The sequence below is a fragment of the Lampetra planeri genome, chromosome 19, assembly GCF_965212315.1.
Source record: "Lampetra planeri chromosome 19, kcLamPlan1.2.h2, whole genome shotgun sequence".
Lineage (NCBI taxonomy): Eukaryota > Metazoa > Chordata > Hyperoartia > Petromyzontiformes > Petromyzontidae > Lampetra > Lampetra planeri.
In genome coordinates, this window is record NC_136125.1 from 13106088 (window position 1) to 13128398 (window position 22311).

Consider the following 22311-nt stretch of genomic DNA (forward strand, 5'->3'; position numbering starts at 1 on the left):
TTTGTTGTCCTTCCCGGCATCTCCGATTATCACGGTTGGCTATGTACGGTGCAAAAGAAGTTCAACATGCATACATTGATCTGCTCTTCCACAATGGCGAGACGTCTTGCAAGAGATAGCAGGATCACTCACACTCTACACTGCCACAAGAGTTGAAGAACGTTTAAGCAATCTTTAGTTGTACTGGAAGTACAGCTAAGCACAAAACCGATCAAATGAAATAGTGAAATACAATAACAGTACAGAATTTTGTGAAACTGATATTGGAACAATCCTCATGTTGTGATCATTTATATTACATGATGAACAATTTATCGTGCAACCTAACTACTGTGAAATAATTTGAAGAATTAAATTATATTTAACCATTGCCTTTCGTATTCAATGTGAGTTTGGTCTAAAAAAAAATGTATTAGTATCCATGTATACAATGTAAATGTATATAATATTGAGCATCTATTTTAATTCCTCTTGGGTAGTTTCTTTGTAATTGAACCTAGGAAAGTCAAAGTGATTTCCTTATCCAATGAGCATTGAGGTGGTTCTCATCTCAAATTTACAGACCTCATCCAGTAGAGAAAATTCCACATGTCTATGGCGGGGATTGAGTCTATTCATAGGACAACTGCTGTAGACTTCCCCACAAAGTGGTACACGTATATCGACCCTGGTGGGATGATGGGTTGAGTCAACCCCCAACCAGAATTTGAACTTGCAACGTTCCGATTGCAAGCTTTACCGCCGGGCTCCCTGGCCGGATGATCACAACAGCGTGGTGGTGGTGGTGGTTTTGTTCTCTTGCAGTTCTACACGGGGCTTGTGGATGCCATCTCGCCAAAAATCACGCTTTTTAGAAGCCCCATTTTTGTCCACGGAATACGATTGACTCCGTTGTCCTGGGAGAACGAGATAGCTCTACGTATCGAATTATTGTCTCCCTACTCGAAACAAGGCTCCACGGAGATTACCTACGAGCCCCTCAAGCCCGATGGAACCGTGAATATAACAATAAGGAGGGCGTTCTCGGGTGCCGCGTGCTACGTTTGCACCCCTGAGCATGGCCACACCTTTCTCTACGGCCCCTTCTTTTGCAAGAACCTTTTCCCGTCGTCTCACGCGGTAAGCGGGCACCACGAAGGCACCTTCTCCTTCTCTCATTCCTTCTCGGCATACGGCACCCACCAGGTACGAGTTCAGGAAATTACCGCTTTTGACACCAGAACGTACGACAAGACCATCTATGTCAATGACCACGGCTGTATCAGTTACAGTGTGACTCTGGAAGATGAGTTACGGAGCAAGGGTAAGACAAGACTTTTGGAAATATCAGACAGCATGGATGTGGTGGCAAACCTGAAGGTGTTCTGCGTTCAAACATATACCGATGTAGAATACACCTGGACCATCACACACCGAGCAAACGGGAATGTGACTTCCATTCCGTGGCATAATTCTAAACGTGTGCATTTCCCACCGAGGTATTTCGCTGAAGGGGAGCACGTGCTGGCAGTCAGGGCGAGTCTCCGCACGGTGACCACCGAGGAGCAAACAGACTTTCTCAACGTCGCCGTTGGGCCAGAGCGTCTGGCCGCAGCCATTGTGGGTGGCGCCAGCAGAAGAGTAGGCGTAGGGCACGATCTTGTTGTCCATGCGTCCGCGGGGCCTTATGATCTCGACGAGTCACGCGATGGCACAGAGACGAACTTCGACTGGGAGTGCACTAAAGCGTCTGCAGGTGGTGTGCTGGCAGCGTGTGAAGTCGGCTTCTTGGAGACTGGCGTTGTGAAGATATCGAAGTCTTGGCTAGAGGCTGACTGTCGCTTGACGGTGGCGGTCACGGTCACCAAAGGGACGCTTAGCGCCACTGCCGCCCAGACCTTTAATGTTGTCCGAGGCAACGTTCTGGACATTTATATAAGGTATGTGTGTGTGTGTTTTTTTTTATTTTGTTAATTATATTATTTGATTGAATCAGCTACGCCACATTGAGTCTCAAAGCAAGTGTCTCGCTTAGGATGTTCAATTGTAAAGTTACCTGTTTAGCATGGAGACACAAACTGGAGTGTCGAGAGAAAGCCTGGACATACAAATCGCTCACACTCCTTGCACAGAAGGTGGCCGTCACTACCCAGGCGGTGGTGGCGCTCGCCTGTGGAGGTGAAGGATGGTGGATCACAAACATGTTCTGAAACTCCCTTCCCATGGGCGTCTAGGTGCCATGCCCTGCCTTTCCAGGCGAATACAGTAGAGCAAACGTGAACCCCATATGTTGCATCTGTATGGGAGAGATGTTTGCCCTCTCACAAGTGTAAGCTTTTCTCAGGGTGCTCCAGTTTCCTCCCACATGTAAATGCGCATTAATTGGCTGAAAACATCCTGATACAGTGAGGATTGCGGAGCTTGGATAATTTCTGGTGCTGGCTCGCTGCCTTCCAGCTTCTCGGTGGTTCCTGACGCCTGCATTGTTTCTTTCTCTCCGCATTACAAGTTGAAATTATCATAACAGCAAGGAATGCGTGTGCCGCCTCTGTGGGAACAATTGTATTTGTCTTGTAATCTATACAAAAGTTGCGTGTTAGATGTGGAGAAGCTGTGAAAGCAGAGACGAGTCTCGATACGTATTATGGAGTATCTCATTGTAAGATATGTTTGCCATTGAAAAATGAGTGACGTACTTTGACGTGCTCACGAAAACGTCTGTGTACAGGGTGAGCTCATTGGGAGTGTTTGCTTGGCAGGTGCGATGACAACTGCAAAGATCGGGTGGCCACTTCAGAATCACTCTCACTATCAGTGGTGTGCATGAACTGCGGGGGCGCTAAAGATGTGGCCTTATCTTGGACACTGAAGGCTCAACAGATAATTAGCAACTTGGAGGAAATTGCTTCTACAGGTGATTGTATTAATTCTCCAACAACGCAACCACTTGAATGTTTTTTTACAGATTGTAAGCCATTTCTATAATGCGGAATTGTGGCTTTTACCGCATCTGTTCTTTACTATACTTTTAAACAGCAAGGAACTTCATCATGGGACCTCCTTTTCCAGTACCAAAATATGATCATATATTTTCCCCTTTTTTATGGCAACAAAACAGGTGTTAAGATGTTAAAACACCAAACTGAAACCTTTTACAAGGAATCATGTTTGCATTAACCTCAATACTTGTGGTCAGAATGCAAACAAAAAACATACTCTGATAAGGCCTTTTGGCGTCCTCTGGTCTAACACCGTTTGAGACGAGGCTCGAAAGAAAGCTGTCTCTGGTGTGGACCAATCAGTTTAAAAAACAATGCACATACTATCAGAGTACTATGATTGACAATTCTGGAGATTGAACACCACTAATAGTTTACTTATTTAATTTTTTGTTGTCACAACTGCCTATCACATACAGATTCTAGTTTACAACTTCTCACATCACGCAACATCACTCACTGATTGTTTTCTGCTTCATCTTTCTACGCAGCAAAGTAATGCGCGTCTTCCTTTTGCAGGCGTTCATGAGCAAGGGTTGGCACTCATTCCCGATGCCCTCGAGACGAGAACGCACTACACATCCACAGTGTCTGTCTCTGCCCAGGGAGCAGTCACCACGGAGGCGAGCTATGGATTCGTGACCAGTGTCTCTCCGTACAACGGCTCTTGCTCCAGCGAGCCCACCGCAGGTGAGGCCTGTGCTGTGTACACTCGCAGCACAGGCTGGGAGCGGTGGCACAGTGGTTAGCACACTGCACCACGAACCCGGCCAACCGAGTTCGATGCCTGCTCACGGTTACAGACGGTGACGAATATCTGTCTTAATCTTTGTTTGCACAAGGCTTGGCGGGCATCACAGGTTTCCAGCTCCGGTGCGAGGGCTGGCTTAGCGCCAGCAGCGGCAGGGCGAGCGACTTGGCGTACGAGTGGTGGTGGCTCAAGGGGGCCCGGCACGAGCAGCTGCTCAGCAGCTCCCGCCTGAGCGTCACCCCGCAGCTGCTGCTCCCTCGGGGCGACGCCGGCGGGCGGCTCACGCTGCTGGCCGCAGTGTGCGACGCCGTCGGGCAGTGCACGAAGGTTGCTGTCTATGTTCAGGTACAAGACATTTTGATTTTCACACTGGGATTTGGGCACATTTAAGGACAATTTTTAGTCTTTCACTTGGATATGTTGACGTTTGCCCCATGAAGGTTAACGCGTTTTCGTGCAAACAGAAATGGCAATTCCCAATTTTCAGATCAATCTGCACCCTGTCCCATTAGACTTCAGAAGCTCAGTAGGTTTGAGCCTGGCTAGTGCTTGGTTCCTAAGCATTGTGAGCTCGTGCAGAAACTCTCATTGTGACTCTGTACTCCCCACAACTTCACCAACCCCGACTGCCCAGAGCGGTGAAGTATGGTCACATGGCCCTCACTGCCTGGAAGCGATGTACACTCTAATTCCTATCAGGGTAGTTTTGCAGAACTTGATTTCATAATAAAGGTTTTTAGGTTAGATCGCATAAATATGACCGTGTCCTTAACCCACCACCACCACCCCCCGACACAGCCAACTAGTAAGGCTTGTCACGTCAACAAAACGTGTCAATTACTCGCTCAGCACACCACTGTGTTGCAGAGTAAATTGTTTGGCTGTGTCGGGTGGTCGTGGGTTAACGACACGTTTATATTTACGCGATCTAACCCCCAAAAAACACCTTTACTATGAATAATGCTGTTCGCAATAGCCTACGACTACTACGTGTTAGAAATTTGTTTTGTTTTTATTTCCACAGGTTCGTAACCCTCCTATGCAAGAGCTGATCAACAACACGAGGGGCTTGCTCGCTCTGGGCGGCTTCATCGAGAGCATGGTGCAGAGGAGCGACAGCTTGCTGCCAGCTACTGTGACCGTGCTCACGTCCACTCTGCTGCACACAGTAGCGGACGGGAACGCGGCCAAGGAGGTGCAAGCTTGCAAATCTAAAAACATGTTAGCTAAGGGGCCATCCATTTAGCACGTACGCAAAAATATGACCCCTCCGGCCGGTATTTAATCCACGCAGAAACAATCAAGGATTCATAATATTAACGTGTTTAAGTAAACAGATAGTCCACCGCCGGCTGCATTAGAGAATTAAGTTGCGTACCCTGAAAAAGTTTGTCTCGTGTCCGCTCGGTTCAAACTCCCGACTGAACGCAGTTGGACAGGTCACGTGTTGTCGGGATTCCGTCAACAGGCTGAGGCTGTGTCAGGCTGAAGCAGTGTCAGGTCAGGCTGAGGCAGTGTCTGGCTGAGGCAGTGTCAGGCAGAGGCAGTGTCAGGCTGAGGCAGTGTCAGGCTGAAGCAGTGTCAGGTCAGGCAGAGGCAGTGTCAGGCTGAGGCAGTGTCAGGCTGAGGCAGTGTCAGGCTGAAGCAGTGTCTGGCTGAAGCAGTGTCAGGCTGAGGCAGTGTCAGGCTGAGGCAGTGTCTGGCTGAAGCAGTGTCAGGCTGAAGCAGTGTCAGGCTGAGGCAGTGTCAGGCTGAGGCAGTGTCAGGCTGAGGCAGTGTCAGGCTGAAGCAGTGTCTGGCTGAGGCAGTGTCAGGCTGAGGCAGTGTCAGGCTGAGGCAGTGTCAGGCTGAAGCAGTGTCTGGCTGAGGCAGTGTCTGGCTGAGGCAGTGTCAGGCTGAGGCAGTGTCTGGCTGAGGCACAGCAGCGATAGCTGCAGCGTCGCTGGCCTCCTCCTCCTCATCATCATGCAGCTCTTGGTTGTTCTCACTGCCAGAAGAGTCAGCAGCAGTGTGGATGCGCTGGTGTCGATTCGCACTGGCCTGGGACGAGTGGCACACACCACACACGGGGCATGCGCGCCTGATCATTTCAGGTTGTGCAAGTGACGGATAGTTCATTTCAAAAGTCAGAGCAGCAGCAGCACGAGCACCGCGGCAGCTAACATCCTGAGCCAGCGGCAGTGTGCAGTGAGGCGAGATTGAGGACGTGTGATCACCCATGGGGCAGGCCGCCAGACGATGTCAGACTCACCGCTGAGCTGCGTGACAGCTGCAGACAGGGGCACAGTGGCATGCAAGTGACACCTCTCCCACAGTCCCACTTCTCCCGCTGGTGCCTGTCTGACAGCTGGAGACACTGAACTGTGGCTCATTTGAATCCGATGTAGACAAATTATTATTATCGAGGCTTCACCCCCCGCCCCCCCATACGCAAGCGAACGCATTTGGGTTAACCCCCCTCCCCCCTCCATGCGTACGTACTCAATGGATGGCCCCTAATCTGTCGCATTCAATATTTAATGACGTTCTGTAGTGGTGTCTGGATGAGACGAATAGGTTGCGTGATTTTAAGTTGAGCTAAATGTGGTTTAGTGTCGAATATATACGATTCAAATATTTAGTATTGTACTGTACAGATAATGTTCGGAACATAATAGTAATGATATATAATATTAGGCTGAGCTCGCTGTTATATTTACACAGTGCAGTTTCACGAGCTCCGTTTGAAATGATTTTAAAACGGGGACATTTCCACTGTTTCTTCACGAGTTGCATTATCACGCTGCCCTCCACTTCTATAATTAGATCTTGCTTTGAAAAACGTGCTTTGTATATTTCTTCGATTTTTTTCCATCTTTAAAAGGTGACAGCAAAGCTTATAGAATCGCTGATGACGTCAACTGTTCCAATGAATAATGTGAATGAGGTTCTGCAATACACGAACTCGCTCGGAGCCCTGGCAATGTCCCCGTCTGCATTCACAGTCGACAGCATGGTAAGCAACGCTCACAGGCCGTCTGATTTATAACCCTCGTAAATTAACACCACGTTTAAAACTGTAAAACTCTTTATTCTTACATTTAATAGCGTGCTATATTCATCTGAATATGTATTTACATGAAACTTTGTCAGTGGATGTTTCTGCATTTCCTTTGTGACTTTTAAGAATGCCATTGTTCAAGGAGCGAAGACTGCCGTGGAACATATGGAGAGGCTCGTGCACGTGGGGAAAGCCAGCCTGCTGAAAGTGTCTGATGGTAATAGGAAGCACTCTGCATTGCTTCACATTCCCACGTTACGAGTTCACGAGGCGCGCTTGTTTAAAATCTCTCTCTGATGGATCATTGTAGGGTTAGACAATTATTTACGCTGTGAGCTCATGGGAGGTGTTTTGACAGACGTGCTGCGTGTGGTTGGAGGTGCTCTGGAAATATCCCTCTCCTCGACGCAGCATTCCAACAGAAGCCCAGCGAATGGCTCTCAAGCGGAACCTGCAGGGGGCGTGCACGTGGTGCGTGCTGGATACACCTTCTACGACAGCTCGACATGTCTTACGATGAGTGTTCCCCTGCTCCTCCTCCTTCCTCTTCTTCCAATCGAGTCCCTTGGCACAGGCCACTGGGTCCACCACAAGCAAAAGTCCACCCCTGTGGGCGATCACCCCCCGCCTGCTCCCACGGCATTCCTCTTCACCCCACTGCCTCCTCCTCCACTCCGCCAATCCGTCTCTTTCCTGTCGTCCTCTGCGTCTCTTATCTTCCACTCGCGTCACCACTTTTTTTTCTGGATTCCTGTTCGGTGGAATTCTTCTGGAATGACGACAGCATGGCGTGGCGTGAGTTCCACAATTGTCTATGATTGGTCAATCGATGTTTAAGTTTCTTCTAATCTCTTAATTTCTTATTCTATCCAACATTACTACTCTGAGCTGGTGCAAGTGGATGCTATCTACAGCCGAAGGCACCAACTGCATTAGCGTCACATACAGTCGCCGTGAGTTCTCACTACACAGCATCGCGGAGGTAGCTTAGCTTGCAGGTGTAGCTTGCAGGCGTAGCTTGCAGGCGTAGCTTGCAGGTGTAGCTTGCAGGTAAAGCTTGCAGGTGTAGCTTGCAGGTGTAGCTTGCAGGTAAAGCTTGCAGGTGTAGCTTGCAGGTAAAGCTTGCAGGTGAAGCGAGAGCAACACTGCCCCCCCCCCATGGTTAACTCGTTCACCTTTGCTGCACTGCATTTACACATTGTGGAAAATTTGAATACAGTAATTTAGTTCCAACATGCAAAGCGTGAAACTTCTGTTATGCGATGCCAGCCGTGATTCTCGAACACAGGACACACGTGAGCATTGAGGATGGCACCACCTATAATTGGGGGCACTCACATTCACACATCCAATGTCAAACTGCACGAGTGGTCTCACACCAGAGCTTGGAGGTCAGATTTCAACCTTGACTTGAAGCTTTTGTGACTGCAGGCATTTATATTCTTTGAGTCTTTCGGTAAAGTCACGTGGATAGGTTCAAAGAAAATAACAAAACAACAACGACGTTTCGATCGCGACACAAGCGGTCGTGTTGCGATCGAAACGTCGTAGCTGACTTTACCGAAAGGCCCAAAGAATATGGTCAGATTTCAGCTGTGGAATTTCCGGTGACATCTGGCACGACGAACGAGGCGATGGCGAGAACAACAAGGGCGCCACAACGAGAAGGGACATCGGAGAGCTTCACAGCACGGCCGTAAATATCTACGCAGCGGTGATGATGTTTTGTTGTCCACAGAACGCTGGCTTTGACGACCTGTTCAACACCTTGCTGCAGGTGGGGAAGCTGCACACTAGAAAGGCTGTGCCAGGAGAAAAGCCAGTTTCCTTAAGTGCAGGCCCCGTCTCAGCGGAGATACAGACGATCGCCGGTTCTAAATTGTTTGATGCATCTTGGGAGACGGTGGAGGCGAAAGCCTCCCTGGAGCCCAACGTGAATGCAACTGGCACGGTGCAGCCCACAGACAAGGTCAACGTTCAGGTATAGAGAAGTGAGAAACACCGTCGTGTTTCGGTTTCAAGTGTCACCTCTGGGCAGCGTTGGATGAGCATCGTTGATCCCACCAATGATGTCGGACGGGCTTCCGCTAGAGGGAGCTCTAGAGAGCCCTTCTGGAGTGTATTTGGCCTACTCTTCCACGCTGGCCAGATGTTTTGCAAAGGTGGAAGTACTCACACTTCACACCACCACACGAGGCCTGCCACTTAGCTGACTATGGTGTTCCAATTTATACTGTTGGATGGACAGAGGTGGTGCGATTTAAGAAACCCACCTTCAGAGCAATGATGTATTGTACTTATAGAAGGCAGTACAGCAAAATAATATCTGACCTTCCTTCAAGTGTTTTCCCATACAGATTGTATCCAAAAATACATGTTTTCTCTCAAACACTGAAAATCCAGATTGGTAAAATATCCCAAAGTTGGACCCTCCATGAAATGAGTTTCTAAACCCTAAATAGGTTTCCCGTGTAAACAGAGAAATCGTTTATATATATAACTCCAGTCTACCAAATGTACTCCGTGATGCAATTGAATATCAATGTTAGAGCATAGCTGAGAGCAGGGCCAATAGTATGGGAAGCTAGGGTGAGCCACGCACCACCAGATGTCGCTTTCGGCCACCCGAGTCACTGTCACGGTGCCCCACACGACGGCTTTACTGTCCCCCAGCCCCCCAGCCCCCCATCCAAGAGCAGCTGGAGCCAGCTCTGGCTCAGAGTGCTCACGCAGCCGAAACTAAGCACCACAGAATGTACAGATACCAGGATATATAATACACAACGGTGACATCACAATACTTGATGAAATAGGCAAGTAATGTTGTTATAAGTCACATTCTGTGACTATGACGGTAGAATTTTTAAGGAAGAGTAATTATTTCAAAGTACTATCGTCTGCTTTGCATCCACATCTGTAACCATATGTATTAAAATCACAATAAATAGGGAGTTTTTTAAGTGAAGTCTAAAAGCCACACACACAGCAGCATAACGTAATATAAGATAAGTTTCACTTGTAAATGCAGTTCAAAAGAGATTATTCAACTACTGCACATAAAACGGGTGAAGTAATTGCATTTATATTAATTTTATGTTTTTGTTTCCTGAAGATTTGGTCTTTCAAATCAGATCCACTGACGACCAACAATGGCGCTGCTCCAAACAGTGCGGTGGCCAGCTTACACGTATCCGCCGCAAATAAGGACTTAAACATAACCTCTGCCACAATCACCGTGGCAAATAATGGAGATGCAGCAGGACAGGAGATCGACTTTTTCCTCAAGCACAACGAGACGGTTTGCGTTAAGAAGCTTACTGTGCACAAGCCTGGGACGGCAGTGATAATGGAAGTGCTTTCCAGTGACAGCCTAGTGGAAGGGCTTGAGATTTTAGTATGGCAAGGCAGGTTGCCTGGACTGGACCCTATAACATATGACCACCACTTCATGATTCAGCTAAATGCAGTGGCTACTGATGAAGATTTGTCCTCAAGGAACAAAGCGAGTGACGTTCAGGACCACAGACCAAATCACTTTTTTATCCCCAGCAGCGATACGAAAGCTGGCGAGTATTACATTGGCCTTCGGCACAACGGTGAGCATTGTGCGGGAAATGCGTAATAACTCCGTGTTATCTACAAAGGCTACACGTGAAGATAGCGTTGTCATCTGTCACAAAAGTTCACGATGTTTTTTTCTAATTTTTGCACAGTAAAGTAAGTGTATTTGTATATCTGTTCCACATTAAATATGAGACTATGTTATCGTTTGTGATTGCACATTACAGGCTTTGTTTTGTTGGCTTAGTGCCATTCATAGTAAGGAGAGGCTCTCTTACACATTGTGGCATTGCCAATATGTGTAGTGCTAACTTTAGTCTTTGTGCAGGTGTTATTGCGTTTTCTTTCATTCTGCACACGAATACCCAACGAGGACTCTGGCAAACATCCCAAACAAACCCCTTGTGAAAAAGTATTGAGATTCAGAGGCATTTATTTCTAAACTAAAGTGATTTTAGTATTATCTAAGCCTTAAAAACATGCATATACATTTTAACTTTATTTATGTGCATATTGCTTGTCCACAAATGGTCCCTAGACGAGGTTGGTGGTAATACTGGGTAACATTGTGTTCCTTTGTGCACTGTGGGTGGTAAATTTGACCCAGATACCGGACTTAACTTAAAGATAGCTTTGTGACCTCTAGCATCTTCACCTTTAGTACCCAGCCTGCACAGCCTGCTGTCATGTTTACATGTTCATGGCATGGTGAATTAATGGTCACATTCCTTTGCCAGTAATTTAGCCCCACAAATTCCTGGGGAACTACTGTGTGCATGAACGTGGCCACACCGGTTGTGGTGCCTTGGATTTCTTGACAGCCAGGTTCATGCCCCAAGAAGCACTTTCACTCTTTATTCACAGTATCAATCTGGCTAGGTGGTTCAGGAGCAGAGCAAGTGGCTTGCAATCAGAAGCTTATGAGTTCAAATCCTGGTTATGGGTTGACTCGGCCCATCATCCCTCTGGGGTTCATAATATGATTACCAGGTTGTGGGGAAGTCAACGGTGGTTGTCCTATGGATAGACTCAACCCTGCCATAGTGATGTGTAATTTCCACCAATGGCTCAGGGCGGTGAAGAGGATGTGAGCACCGCCTCAATGTTTACTTGAGCAGGAAATTTACTTTTTAAGGAACATTACTTCTAAGGCATAAGCCTCCAAACAACTGTAGGGACGGGATGTCGTGATATCTCTCCAAATGCGATGTGTTTTGTTTCTGTTTTGATATATAACCTCGATACTGTGCCGTTTTATGTTGTGTTGCATCCTGGTTATGTAGGAAGTAGTGGGTCTGTCAAGTTGAATGTATGGACAGCTGCCTGCAAAATATGGGACAGTGACCATAACCAATGGAGCTATGCCTTGGCACGTGTGAGTCGTAATTCATAAACAATGATTGTACAACATCGTATGTATTATGTGTGTTAGCAATTCAAGAGAAGTAGTGAACACATTGCTATGTCAGTTTAACACGTAGACTTTCGCGACCAATATCATCCATAATACAGTGTTTTTGGGTTAGATCGAGTAAATATATAAATGTGTCGTTAAACCGCCACCACCCGACACAGCCAATTAGTAAGGTTTGTCACGTAAACAGAACGTGCCAATTCGTTACATAAAGGAGTACTGTACATTGTTACGTACTGTACTCCTTTATGTAATCATTTATTTTTCAGAACAGATCTGCATTGCGTCGGTTCACGTGTCTGGTTGTAAATAAAGGATATGGAGAGCGATGACAATGTAAAAGTGATGCATGTTTATACTGCAGCGACGAATTGGAACCAAAACTCAAGTTGTACTATAGAATGTTTTTTAATTACCGGACTAGGTAATGCTGCAAACATCAACATATAAAGTTAAGCACAACAACCTCTCACGGTAGAATACGAATCGTCCAAAAACCAGTGTGAAAATGTCTTAAGATTTCAATGCATGAATAAGAACATTTACAAATTTCGTCACTACTGTGCTAGGTTTGATTACATTTGAAATGGTGTTACCAGTTCTACGCCTGCTATTACAAACACGTTGTTGTTATTATTGCTGTGATAAATATTGTTGTAAAAAAATGCTTATTCTGCATTCAGTTGTGTTTGCTTTAAAAAGAAATTGCATTCGTCCATGAGAATGCTGCAATGTTAACCAGTCATCGTGGCAGTGATACATCCACACGAATGCATTGTGTTGCAGGTCCATCCTAGCACAACAGTGCACAGAACTGTGTGTGAGTTCAAACCTGACAGTCGTGTCAACTTTGGCAAAGAAAAGGTCTTTGTGGGGGCGGAATTCCTGACTCCAAACGCCATCGATTTCTCCACCGTCTTCTCAAAATTTGACCTGGTGTCAAATGGTGCCGTGTTTTCCACTGTCATAATGATCGTTCTGCTCTACTTGTTGGTTTTATTGTGGGCAAGGAAGGCGGATGAGAAAGATAATGAAAAGGTACAAACTCCACGGCTTGTTTAATGTGCTTGATAACTATCAGAACAGTTTTGATGTCTGTATTTGCCTGTGACCAAGTAACCTGGAATGCACGCAACCTCGTCTCATCTCGGAAACGAAGCAGAATCGAGGCGGCTGCATGGTGCTTGGATTGGGGACCACAGCGATGTGTCACCACATTGCTGTGGTGACACATTGCCCCATGGCAATGTGTCACCACATTGCCGTGGGGCTTGTGGGGCTACGTGGAGAGCAGAAAGCTTCTCGACTGGCACATCTCCACTTCCATCATCCACCAGGCCACAATAACCGTCACGACACACACTGGGTTGTGGGGAGGCCCTTAATCTGCAGTGGATTAACTCAAAGCCTGGACATGTTACACGCACTTATAGCTGAGATATCCAATGATTTAAGTACCATACATCCATTAATCTATCGGTTATCTGTGCGAATACTTGACTAATGGATAAAGTTAATATAGTTATAAAAAAAAGTGTCACCGCTAGCCCTGGAGCTGTGGTGAACTAGAGTGACATTGAAATCCATGTTGCCTCGTCACATAAGTTTGATATGCACTACTTTCACCAATTTTTACCCAGTGTGGCCAAATATACCATTCTCAGAATCAGAATATTTATATATCCTGGAGTAATCCGATGTGCTATAAAGCACTTTTTCAAAGATGTCCACAGATTCTTAGTATGAGACCCACGAAGTCAGATAATAAAACTAGGTTAAATTCAGGTTAGTTGGGGTTAAATATATCATCCAATGACCTCAAAGAAAAAAAAAATGTTACACTGGCGCAGTAAACTTTTTTTTTAAAGGCCATCTACTTTATATTGCAAACAGATGGCACAAGCTAAAAAAGTTGGAATTGTGAAATGTTGAATATTAGAATATCACACATTTTAAACTTCCATTGTACTTCATGAGTCAGTTTTAAATTCCACAGGGAAAATATTTTAACACACAATGCAGCACATTGTTAATTGTCTTGCCAAATAATATGGAATTCTAGGGCTTAGAAGTAATAATATTGCTACAAGAAGGGGTTATAAAGCAGTGATGTTAGGACAGCATTTGACTAAACGCAGTTTCTCCTAACAAAAACTATGCACGCCCAACACGTTCAACATCTCTGCCCATGGTGCATGATCTGTCTCTAGATGTGTATACACTGTAATGTAATGATTGATTCCGTAGCTTAGTTGAGATATGACTCCACGTGTGACCAAGATAACCGTTGCACCTGAGCCTTTTAATCACCTGTGCCTGTAACACATTTATAACATACAATCACAAAGCTAGTGCAATTCCGACAGCATTCTACAGGACGTGACTTGATGTGCGACAATGTAATAATTATCATCAGCTCTAGTTAGTCCCTTGCAAGATGAATGCTTCCCCAAGCCACCACGATCCTTCACGGTCCTGCGATTCAACACACCGTGCAGCAGCTGTACTCCCATCCTGTGCCTGCCACGCGGGGTTTATTTTCGACCGCCAGTCGTCCTGTCCAAGCGGAGTTCTTTTCTTCAACAGTCAAAATTACGTCTCTAACCTGCATGTGTTCTCCAATCCATGTGTTCCTCATTATGTCACTCAATTTAATCCCAAGAATGCCATCTCTGAATGCTTCTTTGCACACGTTTGACCTTTAGTCCCATCTTTTTCATCAGTGTCCATGTATCTGTTTCGTATGTGATAGCAGGAATGTTTCCAGGTAATGTTTGAAAGACATTGCCAGTCGGTGCTCATTGTCGAGTTAAGCTTCACGAGAGCACTCCATCCACTCTCATCCACCACCTCTTTACTTCATCACATTCATATCCGTCCACTTTAAATAAGTGCCCAGGGTATTCATATCCTGGCGTGTTTCAAGCCGCGTCCCTCTGATGTATCTCTCGCAGTGTTTATAGAATGTGTTGCACGTGATGTTTTGCTCGGCTCTGATATTTAACGTACAAAACAACTTCCTCCTCGCAGAATACGATTTTGTGCCTTTTTGATGAAACGGACAAGTGCTCGTGTCAACTGCTCCTCAGAATTTCGACAAGCAACAAAGCAAGCGGTCGTACAACGTCGCCTGTTTCTTTCATCCTTTATTATGCAAAGTTTGATTCTGGAGTTTGTGAGCTGTCCCACCCATTGCTAAAGGTAACCACGTTGCTCATTACAAATGTATACAGTGAATATGACTACAGTACTTTTGTATCACTTAACAATGTCAAAACAATGTGGTTCATATTTTGATTACGCTTTTAGGTACACCGTTATGTAAAACAAAAAATAACCTCTCTACATCATTTGGATTTTGTAAAAAAAAATAGTGGAAAACCTGGGGTCATTTATACCATCAATACTTTGCATGCTTTTACCGAGTGTGAAACTGTTGTGCTATCACCAGGAATTCAAGAGGAAGCAAGTGTACAACTTCATATTCTCAATGCCACGCTGCAGCGGCAAGCCCACGTGCATGAGAATCTGGCTGGGCTGTGACGGCCACACCGTCCCCTGGAATGTCAGCGAAGTTTCTGTTTTGGATTTGCAAAAAAGAAATGTGTGAGATACATTGTTTGGCCTTTTATATCACCAAGTGCTGTTTTAATTGTGTACAGTATAACAATCATTCTTTATGCTTGTATTATAATTTATTGACAACTTTCTCTTCGTGAAAGGCATGTGAGTATCTACTGCAGTATGCATTTAGTCTGCAAACACTCAGTGTTGTCACTTGCGGCTTTGTTGACCACACAAGAAGAAGGGTCACGATACGGCTGTCAGCGTTAATGATTTTGCCTGAACATTTGTCCAGTAACAGACTCATAGAAGCTTGTGTTGGAAATGTTTTGTTGAATAGCTGCACTTAACCATTTCATTATTTACTTACATCCCTTTGCCAATCCACTGCTGGATGAAGGCCTCCCCATGCCATGTAGGGTTTGTTTGACCATACTTCACCATTCTGGTCTGTGCTGGTTTGTGAAAGGGGTGAAGTGATGGTGACAGCATAACCGGGATATAGGTTGGGGCGGGGGGGGAATAGAATGATATCTTCTGCATATCATATCCATCCTGTATAATAATTTACATTTATTTGTAAGGTGCCTTCCACTAATGTCCACCACAGTGGGAAATAGAATTGTTGAATCAAATCACAAATCCAAATCATGATAATTACTTGAATTGTGGAAGTGAATCATTATTCCTTATATGGTGCCTTTTAGCAAGTAGCTCTTAACATATACAACTGTGTATTAGTACTACATGAGGAGCCTCAAAGTGTTGTGTGAGTGATGAATATCGGTATACTTGCACCAGCAAATGTGAAGAAAGTATCACGGCCTCTGCAAATACAAAACATCTCAGCCAGCTACCCAGTGGAAGTTGCCACTCAAATGTCTAGAGGTGTAAAGATTGTTTGACATGAAGAGATGGGCTGCGTCAATCAAAAATATGTGATATTGACTGTGCCTGATGCAAGCGATTGCGCTCAACAACAATGTATGACCACCAGTAAGTGTGCCAGAATTGCGGGAATATCTAGCATAGTTCAAAATGATCATCTTATCTGCGTGGTATAATAAATGCATTGTTTAAAAAAAAGATATTGACATTTGAAAGTCGGATATTGCACGCTGTTTTTGCCAGGGACAGGTAATTATCGCCATGTATTACTTCGTACAATGTTTTTATTTCAGGTATACCTTCCGTGACAAGATGTCCACGAAGACAGACATCACCATTGGACTGAGCGGCAAAACGCTCGAGGTGGCAGACGACTCCACGCATTTCTCCAACCAGAAGTTGGCCTCGCACGCCGTCAAGACCAATTTCACAGAAGGGCACCTGTGGTCAGTTGAAGCCCACCACTTCTGTAGAGATATTTTAACCTATTGATTGACTGATGCGCAATATATCTAGACTCATAACACCAAAGCGTGTCCATGCAGGTATAGTCTGTTATTAAACATATATTATGGGCAGTGTGAGCTCCATCGATACAATTATGCACACACCTGAGTGTCATCCCTCTAAAGCTCCACATGTCTTCAATGGCTTCAAAGATTACTGCAGCAACAATAAATGTTACTGCCGAGGTTGTCGCGGTTGTGCTGTGCAGCTCTCCGATGTGCTCTCTGGCTGCACCACGTGCTACGCAGCACGATGTCCGACGTTTCTCTGGAGAGCTTCGTCTTGCCGAACAACACTTGGAGAAACTCTGAAACACATCTGCGAGCTAGCCAATGCCTATTGCTTAGTCACATTTGTTAACGTTCGTTGTAGGTATTCTGTCGTCCTTCGGCCATTCAAGACGAACTTCTCCCGCGTGCATCGCATCTCCTGCTGCGTCACGCTGCTCTTCCTCATGATGATCGCCAACGCCATGTGGTTCGGCAAGAAGCAAGCGGCCAGCGAGGCGGGTGGAGGGGTCGCGGTGGGGCCGCTGTCTCTCACCGACGTCCTCATCAGCCTCTTCAGCAGCCTGGTGGAGGTGCCCGTCAGCCTCGTGGTCGTGCTCATATTCCGCAACAGCCGCTCGGGGAGCGAGCGGCCCCCAGGCCAGAAGAGCTCCTGGAGGGGCCCTTGGCCGGGTGGCTGCAGGTTCGTGGGATGGGGCCTCATCGTCCTCGCTGTCCTCAGCTCGGGCTTCTTCACGATTCTCTACAGCATGGAGTGGGGCCCGGAGAAGGCCAACCGCTGGCTCGTTCGATTCCTGACGACCTTCCTCATGTCGGTTGTGTTGATCCAGCCGGTGAAGGTGAAAGGACAAAGTCTGGCGTTGAGAATGGCGTGTGTTCGTTTGGTCACTCGTGAGTCATCAAGTGCGGACGATCAAAACTGATTGTGACCTTTTGTTTCTGAAAGACGTAACCGATTTTATTTGTAATATTTGTTTCCATTTTCGTCTTATTCAGGAAGTCGATATCAATGTTATCTCAGGGATAATATTATTTTCTAATTTTTAACTGAAATATTTAGGTTGCTTTGTTGCACTGCCTCTCTTTTAAAAATATGTTAAACCATGAATATAATAATTATACTCACTGTTAATTGTATTTAGAACTTCTTTTTGTGTTTAATTTGTTGTCCTTCCTCCACACCTTCGATTAGCACGGTTGGCTATGTACGGTGTGAAAGAAGTTCCACATACAGACAGACATTATAGTAACTGGTACAGTAACTAGTGCTATGTATTTTTTTGCAAACGTAATTTTAGAAATCATTTTTAAAAAAGTAGTTAAATGAACGTTCATATTTTTATTCATACAGAACGGAACATTGAAAATAGTTAATTGCCAATCTTGCAACAACAAAATAGAGATCTGAATATTGTGATCTGCAAGCTCTATGGGAAGTTTCAGAGCGTTAGGTTTTTGTATATTCCGTGTAAACATGGTAATTGTGCTCAGATGGACAATTTCCCAGGCGTAATTAAATTTGGTCCTGCACTTAATTTGGAAAAAAAAACAGTTTTGAGAATTAACTATCGGTGTGGCTGTCATGCAACAAACATGATTCTCATTAGCAGAGAGTGAAGGAATGGTCTCTGTAGATATGAGGTCACATAAATGAATCTCAGAGGTATCTCTCTGGTATCCACTTCTGTGGGCTGTTCTCTAACACCGAGGGTTGCACTCTTCCGCGAGAGATCCGAATTAATTCCGTATCTGCTTGCCTGATGCCGCCAGCACAATTGGAGGCACAACATTGCAAAATAATATTTCAAAAATCTCAGGCATGGCAATAATTGGCCTATTGGTCCCCTTAAAGTTACATGAGTAGTTTTTTTTCTTTCCTGCTGCCAACAGATTATTGTCTTTGCAATCATCAAGTTTATAATGTGGAAATGGAAGAAGGGTACACTCAAAGAGGAGATGTTAAGGCCCTTCTCTGAGCATATTGAAATCATCTACAACTCTGGTCTCAAGGAACCAAACACCGGACAAAAGCAGTGTAAGTAAACAGTCGAACTAATTCGAGCGTGTGCGCGTGTGTTTGCTTGTGCAAGGATAGAGACGTTGCTAACTGCACAATGAATCTTTATTTCTGCAACTACGGCGAGTGATATATACGTAACGAATCAAATAATTTCACTTGCAAAATTAATCAATGTCAACATCGCTGTCTTATACAAAACAGAGAAATATAGCAACGCCGCTTAATTATTTAACTTTCTCACCCACTCTTACTGGACATGTGTAAAAAAAAAGAGCTTTATGACTCATCAGATTCCTCCAGTATAAATAAAGATTCTGATTCTGTTTCATGTCCGTCTACAAGCGACAAGCTTGGCAATATCACTGAGGGACATCAATGAAGATGGCGTGCAGGTCATGGGAGACGTGGGGCCCGCGCCGGGAGACACGGCCGGGCTGCTGAGCGCACGCGACATCCATCGCTCGCTGGGGGGGCAGCCGCAGTGGTCACGCAGCGACCTGGAGGCAGTGGGCTCCTGTGCCTGAGCCCATTCGGAGCATCAAGTCTCAAAGACCTAGAGAGCATGGTGAGAGGTGACCACTTTGCCTTAAACGTGACAAAGTGATGCTTATTTCTCGGCAAAGTATACCATTTCTAATGCTATCGTAACGATTCCGCTCGTTTAACCAGCAAAGCCTGAGTCTCCATTCATACTTTCAAAAGGGTCCTTGCCCAGTTTTCAAAGCAGATGGTGATGTGTCGATCCGTGTCATCTCAATTGAGTAATGTCCAGGTACATTTCAGCATTGGGATGTTAGGCCAATACCAGTTACATTGCACGCATTTGTTTTGCCATGCAGAACAGGGAGAGAAGATTCCAACCCCACACAGAGTCAGGAGCTGAACCCAGCCCTTCTTGCAACCCAAATTATAGAGATAATAAAGTCTACACAGTGCTCATTTATTTTCAGCATAATTAAATTAGACTGCATTTGACCTCTCTGGTACTGTTTTCGGGTTACCCTGTCTGGTGTTGTTGTGTGTTGTTGTGTTGTTGTGTGGTATGATGTCTGACGTTTCGCTCTCAATGCTTCCTGAAGAAGTATCCCAACACCTGGCACAACCTGAAACCACATCAGAGAGCTACGCAGGAAATACAAAGATCCCCCGTATAGCCTGAATAGACTGTTGGGACAAGTGCTGTGAGCGAGCACCTATGACGGCCGGCACGGCACACGAGAAGGGAGGGTGGCCAGCACCACGCCCGACCGCCTTTGTCTCCCCAGTGGCGATGATTACGCACCGCACCAGGTACTAATTTGAGGCTGAATCGACCTAGGGGAGGCCCAGGACCGGTTCAGATAATCGTCACTGGTGTTGGCCGTGATCGGGAATCGAACTCGGGTCGCCGAGTTCGTAGCGCACCGCACTAACCACTACACTACCGCTCCCCACAGTTGTGCAGCACAAGCATGACGCCCTATAAAGAGTGACTGAGTCAGAGTACATCACAAACAAGAGAGCAGCAGGTTGATGGTTGTGCATCCATGTGTTTAATCCCTGGCCAGGGTCCACAGAGCCCATTATCCCTCTCGGGTTGGATGTTTGTGGCTGGGTGGATGTCTGAGAATTCTGCACTGAACATGATTTAGTGTTTAATGTATGCATATTTTAGTTCCATTGAAATTTATACCCAGGACATCAATATAAAACAGTATATTTGTTCAGCACATGCACACTTCACAGTTGAATATCCATGCACTTTTATTTAATTTCAGCATGCTTGTGTTTTTAAAAAGGCTTATCACCCACAAATATAAATATATTTACTACGTCAAATTATAAAAAAAACACAGATTATGTGAAGGTGACTACGTATATATTGGCATAAAGTACTGCATTATAATAACTTGTGTTATGTGTACTCTTCTCTAAAATGCTGTACTTAGATCGCAATAAGACATAGCCATTGCTGATGTTCTCATTGAAATGTTTCATATGATGGTCAATCTTTTGCCATGTTAACTGGTTTCAATTATTTGGCCCTGATGAAAATGCAGAATGCTGTCTCAACTGTTGTTGTAGGACCAGGGGAGGCTCCAGGAAATCATTGAAGAAGTGGCACATCAAGGCACCATCAAACAGCATTGACAAAATAAATAAAACTGCGCTGAATTTTGATGCATTCCAGAATGTTTTGCCAATGATCCCCAGTGGAGGAGAAAAATAAAAAACATCTAGTTCCCAAAAGTTCCCAAGACATGAAAAAATATCTGCAGCTGGTAAAGACGTATTTAGCATTTGCCCACATACTGGTGGACTTTAAAGTATTTGAAATAAAAACAATACAGGGTCCATCCTTTTCCCACCATCCCTTTACAAGCAGTAGGAATGAAAGTTGGCACACATATTGACTGTTAAGAAAAGTTAAGAAATCTAAATGGGCTTGGGCTTGGCGCTACGCAGGAACGGACGCAGGCTGGTGACGCAGGCTAACGATGGAGTGGATTAGATCCATGGGCACGCACAACCGCAGAGATGGAGCGATGAAATCCTCCCGTGTGTGGCCACTCGATGGATTGTTGCAACGCAAGATCGTGAGAGATGGTTACAATATGAGGAGGTCTTCGTCCAGCAGTGGATCGATCACGACGGATGACGACAATGCTTTGTTTAACGGTATATTGTTTAATCTGTGGAATGTTGCAATATAATTAAAGTGTCCCCATCACTGCGTATAGATAGCTGTATCACAACTCTGATCATGTGATATTAGGAGATCAAATACAGGGAGAAAAAAACCATCAGCAATACTATATGTATGTTAAAGTTGTTACATATTATTCATAAAGACATACAATTTGTAGAAACACCATTGCCAAAATGTAACATTAGTTTACCAAAATCTACAGTACCAAGTTTTGCCGAATTTCCAGGATCTCTGTGAGCTGGGAACTACCCCGTCTCTCCGATGCGTGGCTTGTGCCTCGTGGTGTTCAGCATGATGCCTTGCATCTCGATCCACGTCCTGGGAGCTTCATCAGCAACTGGATTCCTAGCACGTGAAGCAAAATGTAATTCATATAGCACAATCACAAAGACTCACCCGGTAGTCAATACATGAGCTAGGTTAAGACTTAGATTCAGAACATTGCAGACTGGGTGGACTTGATCCACAAGTACCAGCTGATCTGTGATGTTGGGTCCCAGGCACGATAGAGGGATATCATTGGGACTGCCTGGCACCATATTGCCCCTGCGACATCACCGTTAAACCAGTTATGGCAGATACAGAGCTTTATAAACTTGAGTATTGACAACATTATCATAATGTGCATGTCCTGTATTCAATGCATAGTTGATTTTGTCCTGTACTGCTGAATGAAGGCCTTCCCGTGCCGTGTCAGTGATAGGAGTTGTTTTCCCATACTTCACCACAATGTTGAGTCCAGGTAGCGAAGGAGGAGCCCAGGACTGGTCCAGGTAACACTCGTTACTGATGTTAGGTTATATAGCAGCTCAGTGGGATTCTATCGCCGTGCAAGCGTCTGGCCCTTCTCGTGAGTCAGTGTCCACACACTCCTCGCTGGGCCATTTTTAA

The 22311-nt window shown here is 45.3% G+C and overlaps 1 protein-coding gene and 1 long non-coding RNA gene across 2 annotated transcripts; both read left to right on the forward strand.

Moving 5' to 3' along the window:
* The first annotated feature begins 12536 nt into the window (after nucleotides 1-12536).
* On the forward strand, nucleotides 12537-15398 carry LOC144724155 (uncharacterized). Its single transcript, XR_013586444.1, has 3 exons — nucleotides 12537-12782; nucleotides 14775-14945; nucleotides 15196-15398. It is a non-coding gene; the product is annotated as an uncharacterized LOC144724155 (long non-coding RNA).
* A 960-nt stretch (nucleotides 15399-16358) lies between these two features.
* LOC144724154 (uncharacterized) lies at nucleotides 16359-20876 on the forward strand. Its single transcript, XM_078603074.1, has 5 exons — nucleotides 16359-16642; nucleotides 17076-17550; nucleotides 18602-18746; nucleotides 19074-19296; nucleotides 20796-20876. Exons 1-4 carry the CDS (start codon nucleotides 16458-16460, stop codon nucleotides 19253-19255), a joined length of 987 nt encoding a protein of 328 aa, XP_078459200.1. The 5' UTR covers nucleotides 16359-16457; the 3' UTR covers nucleotides 19256-19296; nucleotides 20796-20876.
* The last annotated feature ends 1435 nt before the right edge of the window (nucleotides 20877-22311 follow it).

Coding starts and splice junctions, on each gene's coding strand:
- LOC144724154 (XM_078603074.1), top strand. CDS start 16,458: ATGTATTACTTCGTACAATGTTTTTATTTCAGGTATACCTTCCGTGAC. Junction 16,643..17,075: donor TTCACAGAAGGGCACCTGTG/GTCAGTTGAAGC, acceptor CGTTCGTTGTAG/GTATTCTGTCGTCCTTCGGC. Junction 17,551..18,601: donor TGTTGATCCAGCCGGTGAAG/GTGAAAGGACAA, acceptor TGCTGCCAACAG/ATTATTGTCTTTGCAATCAT.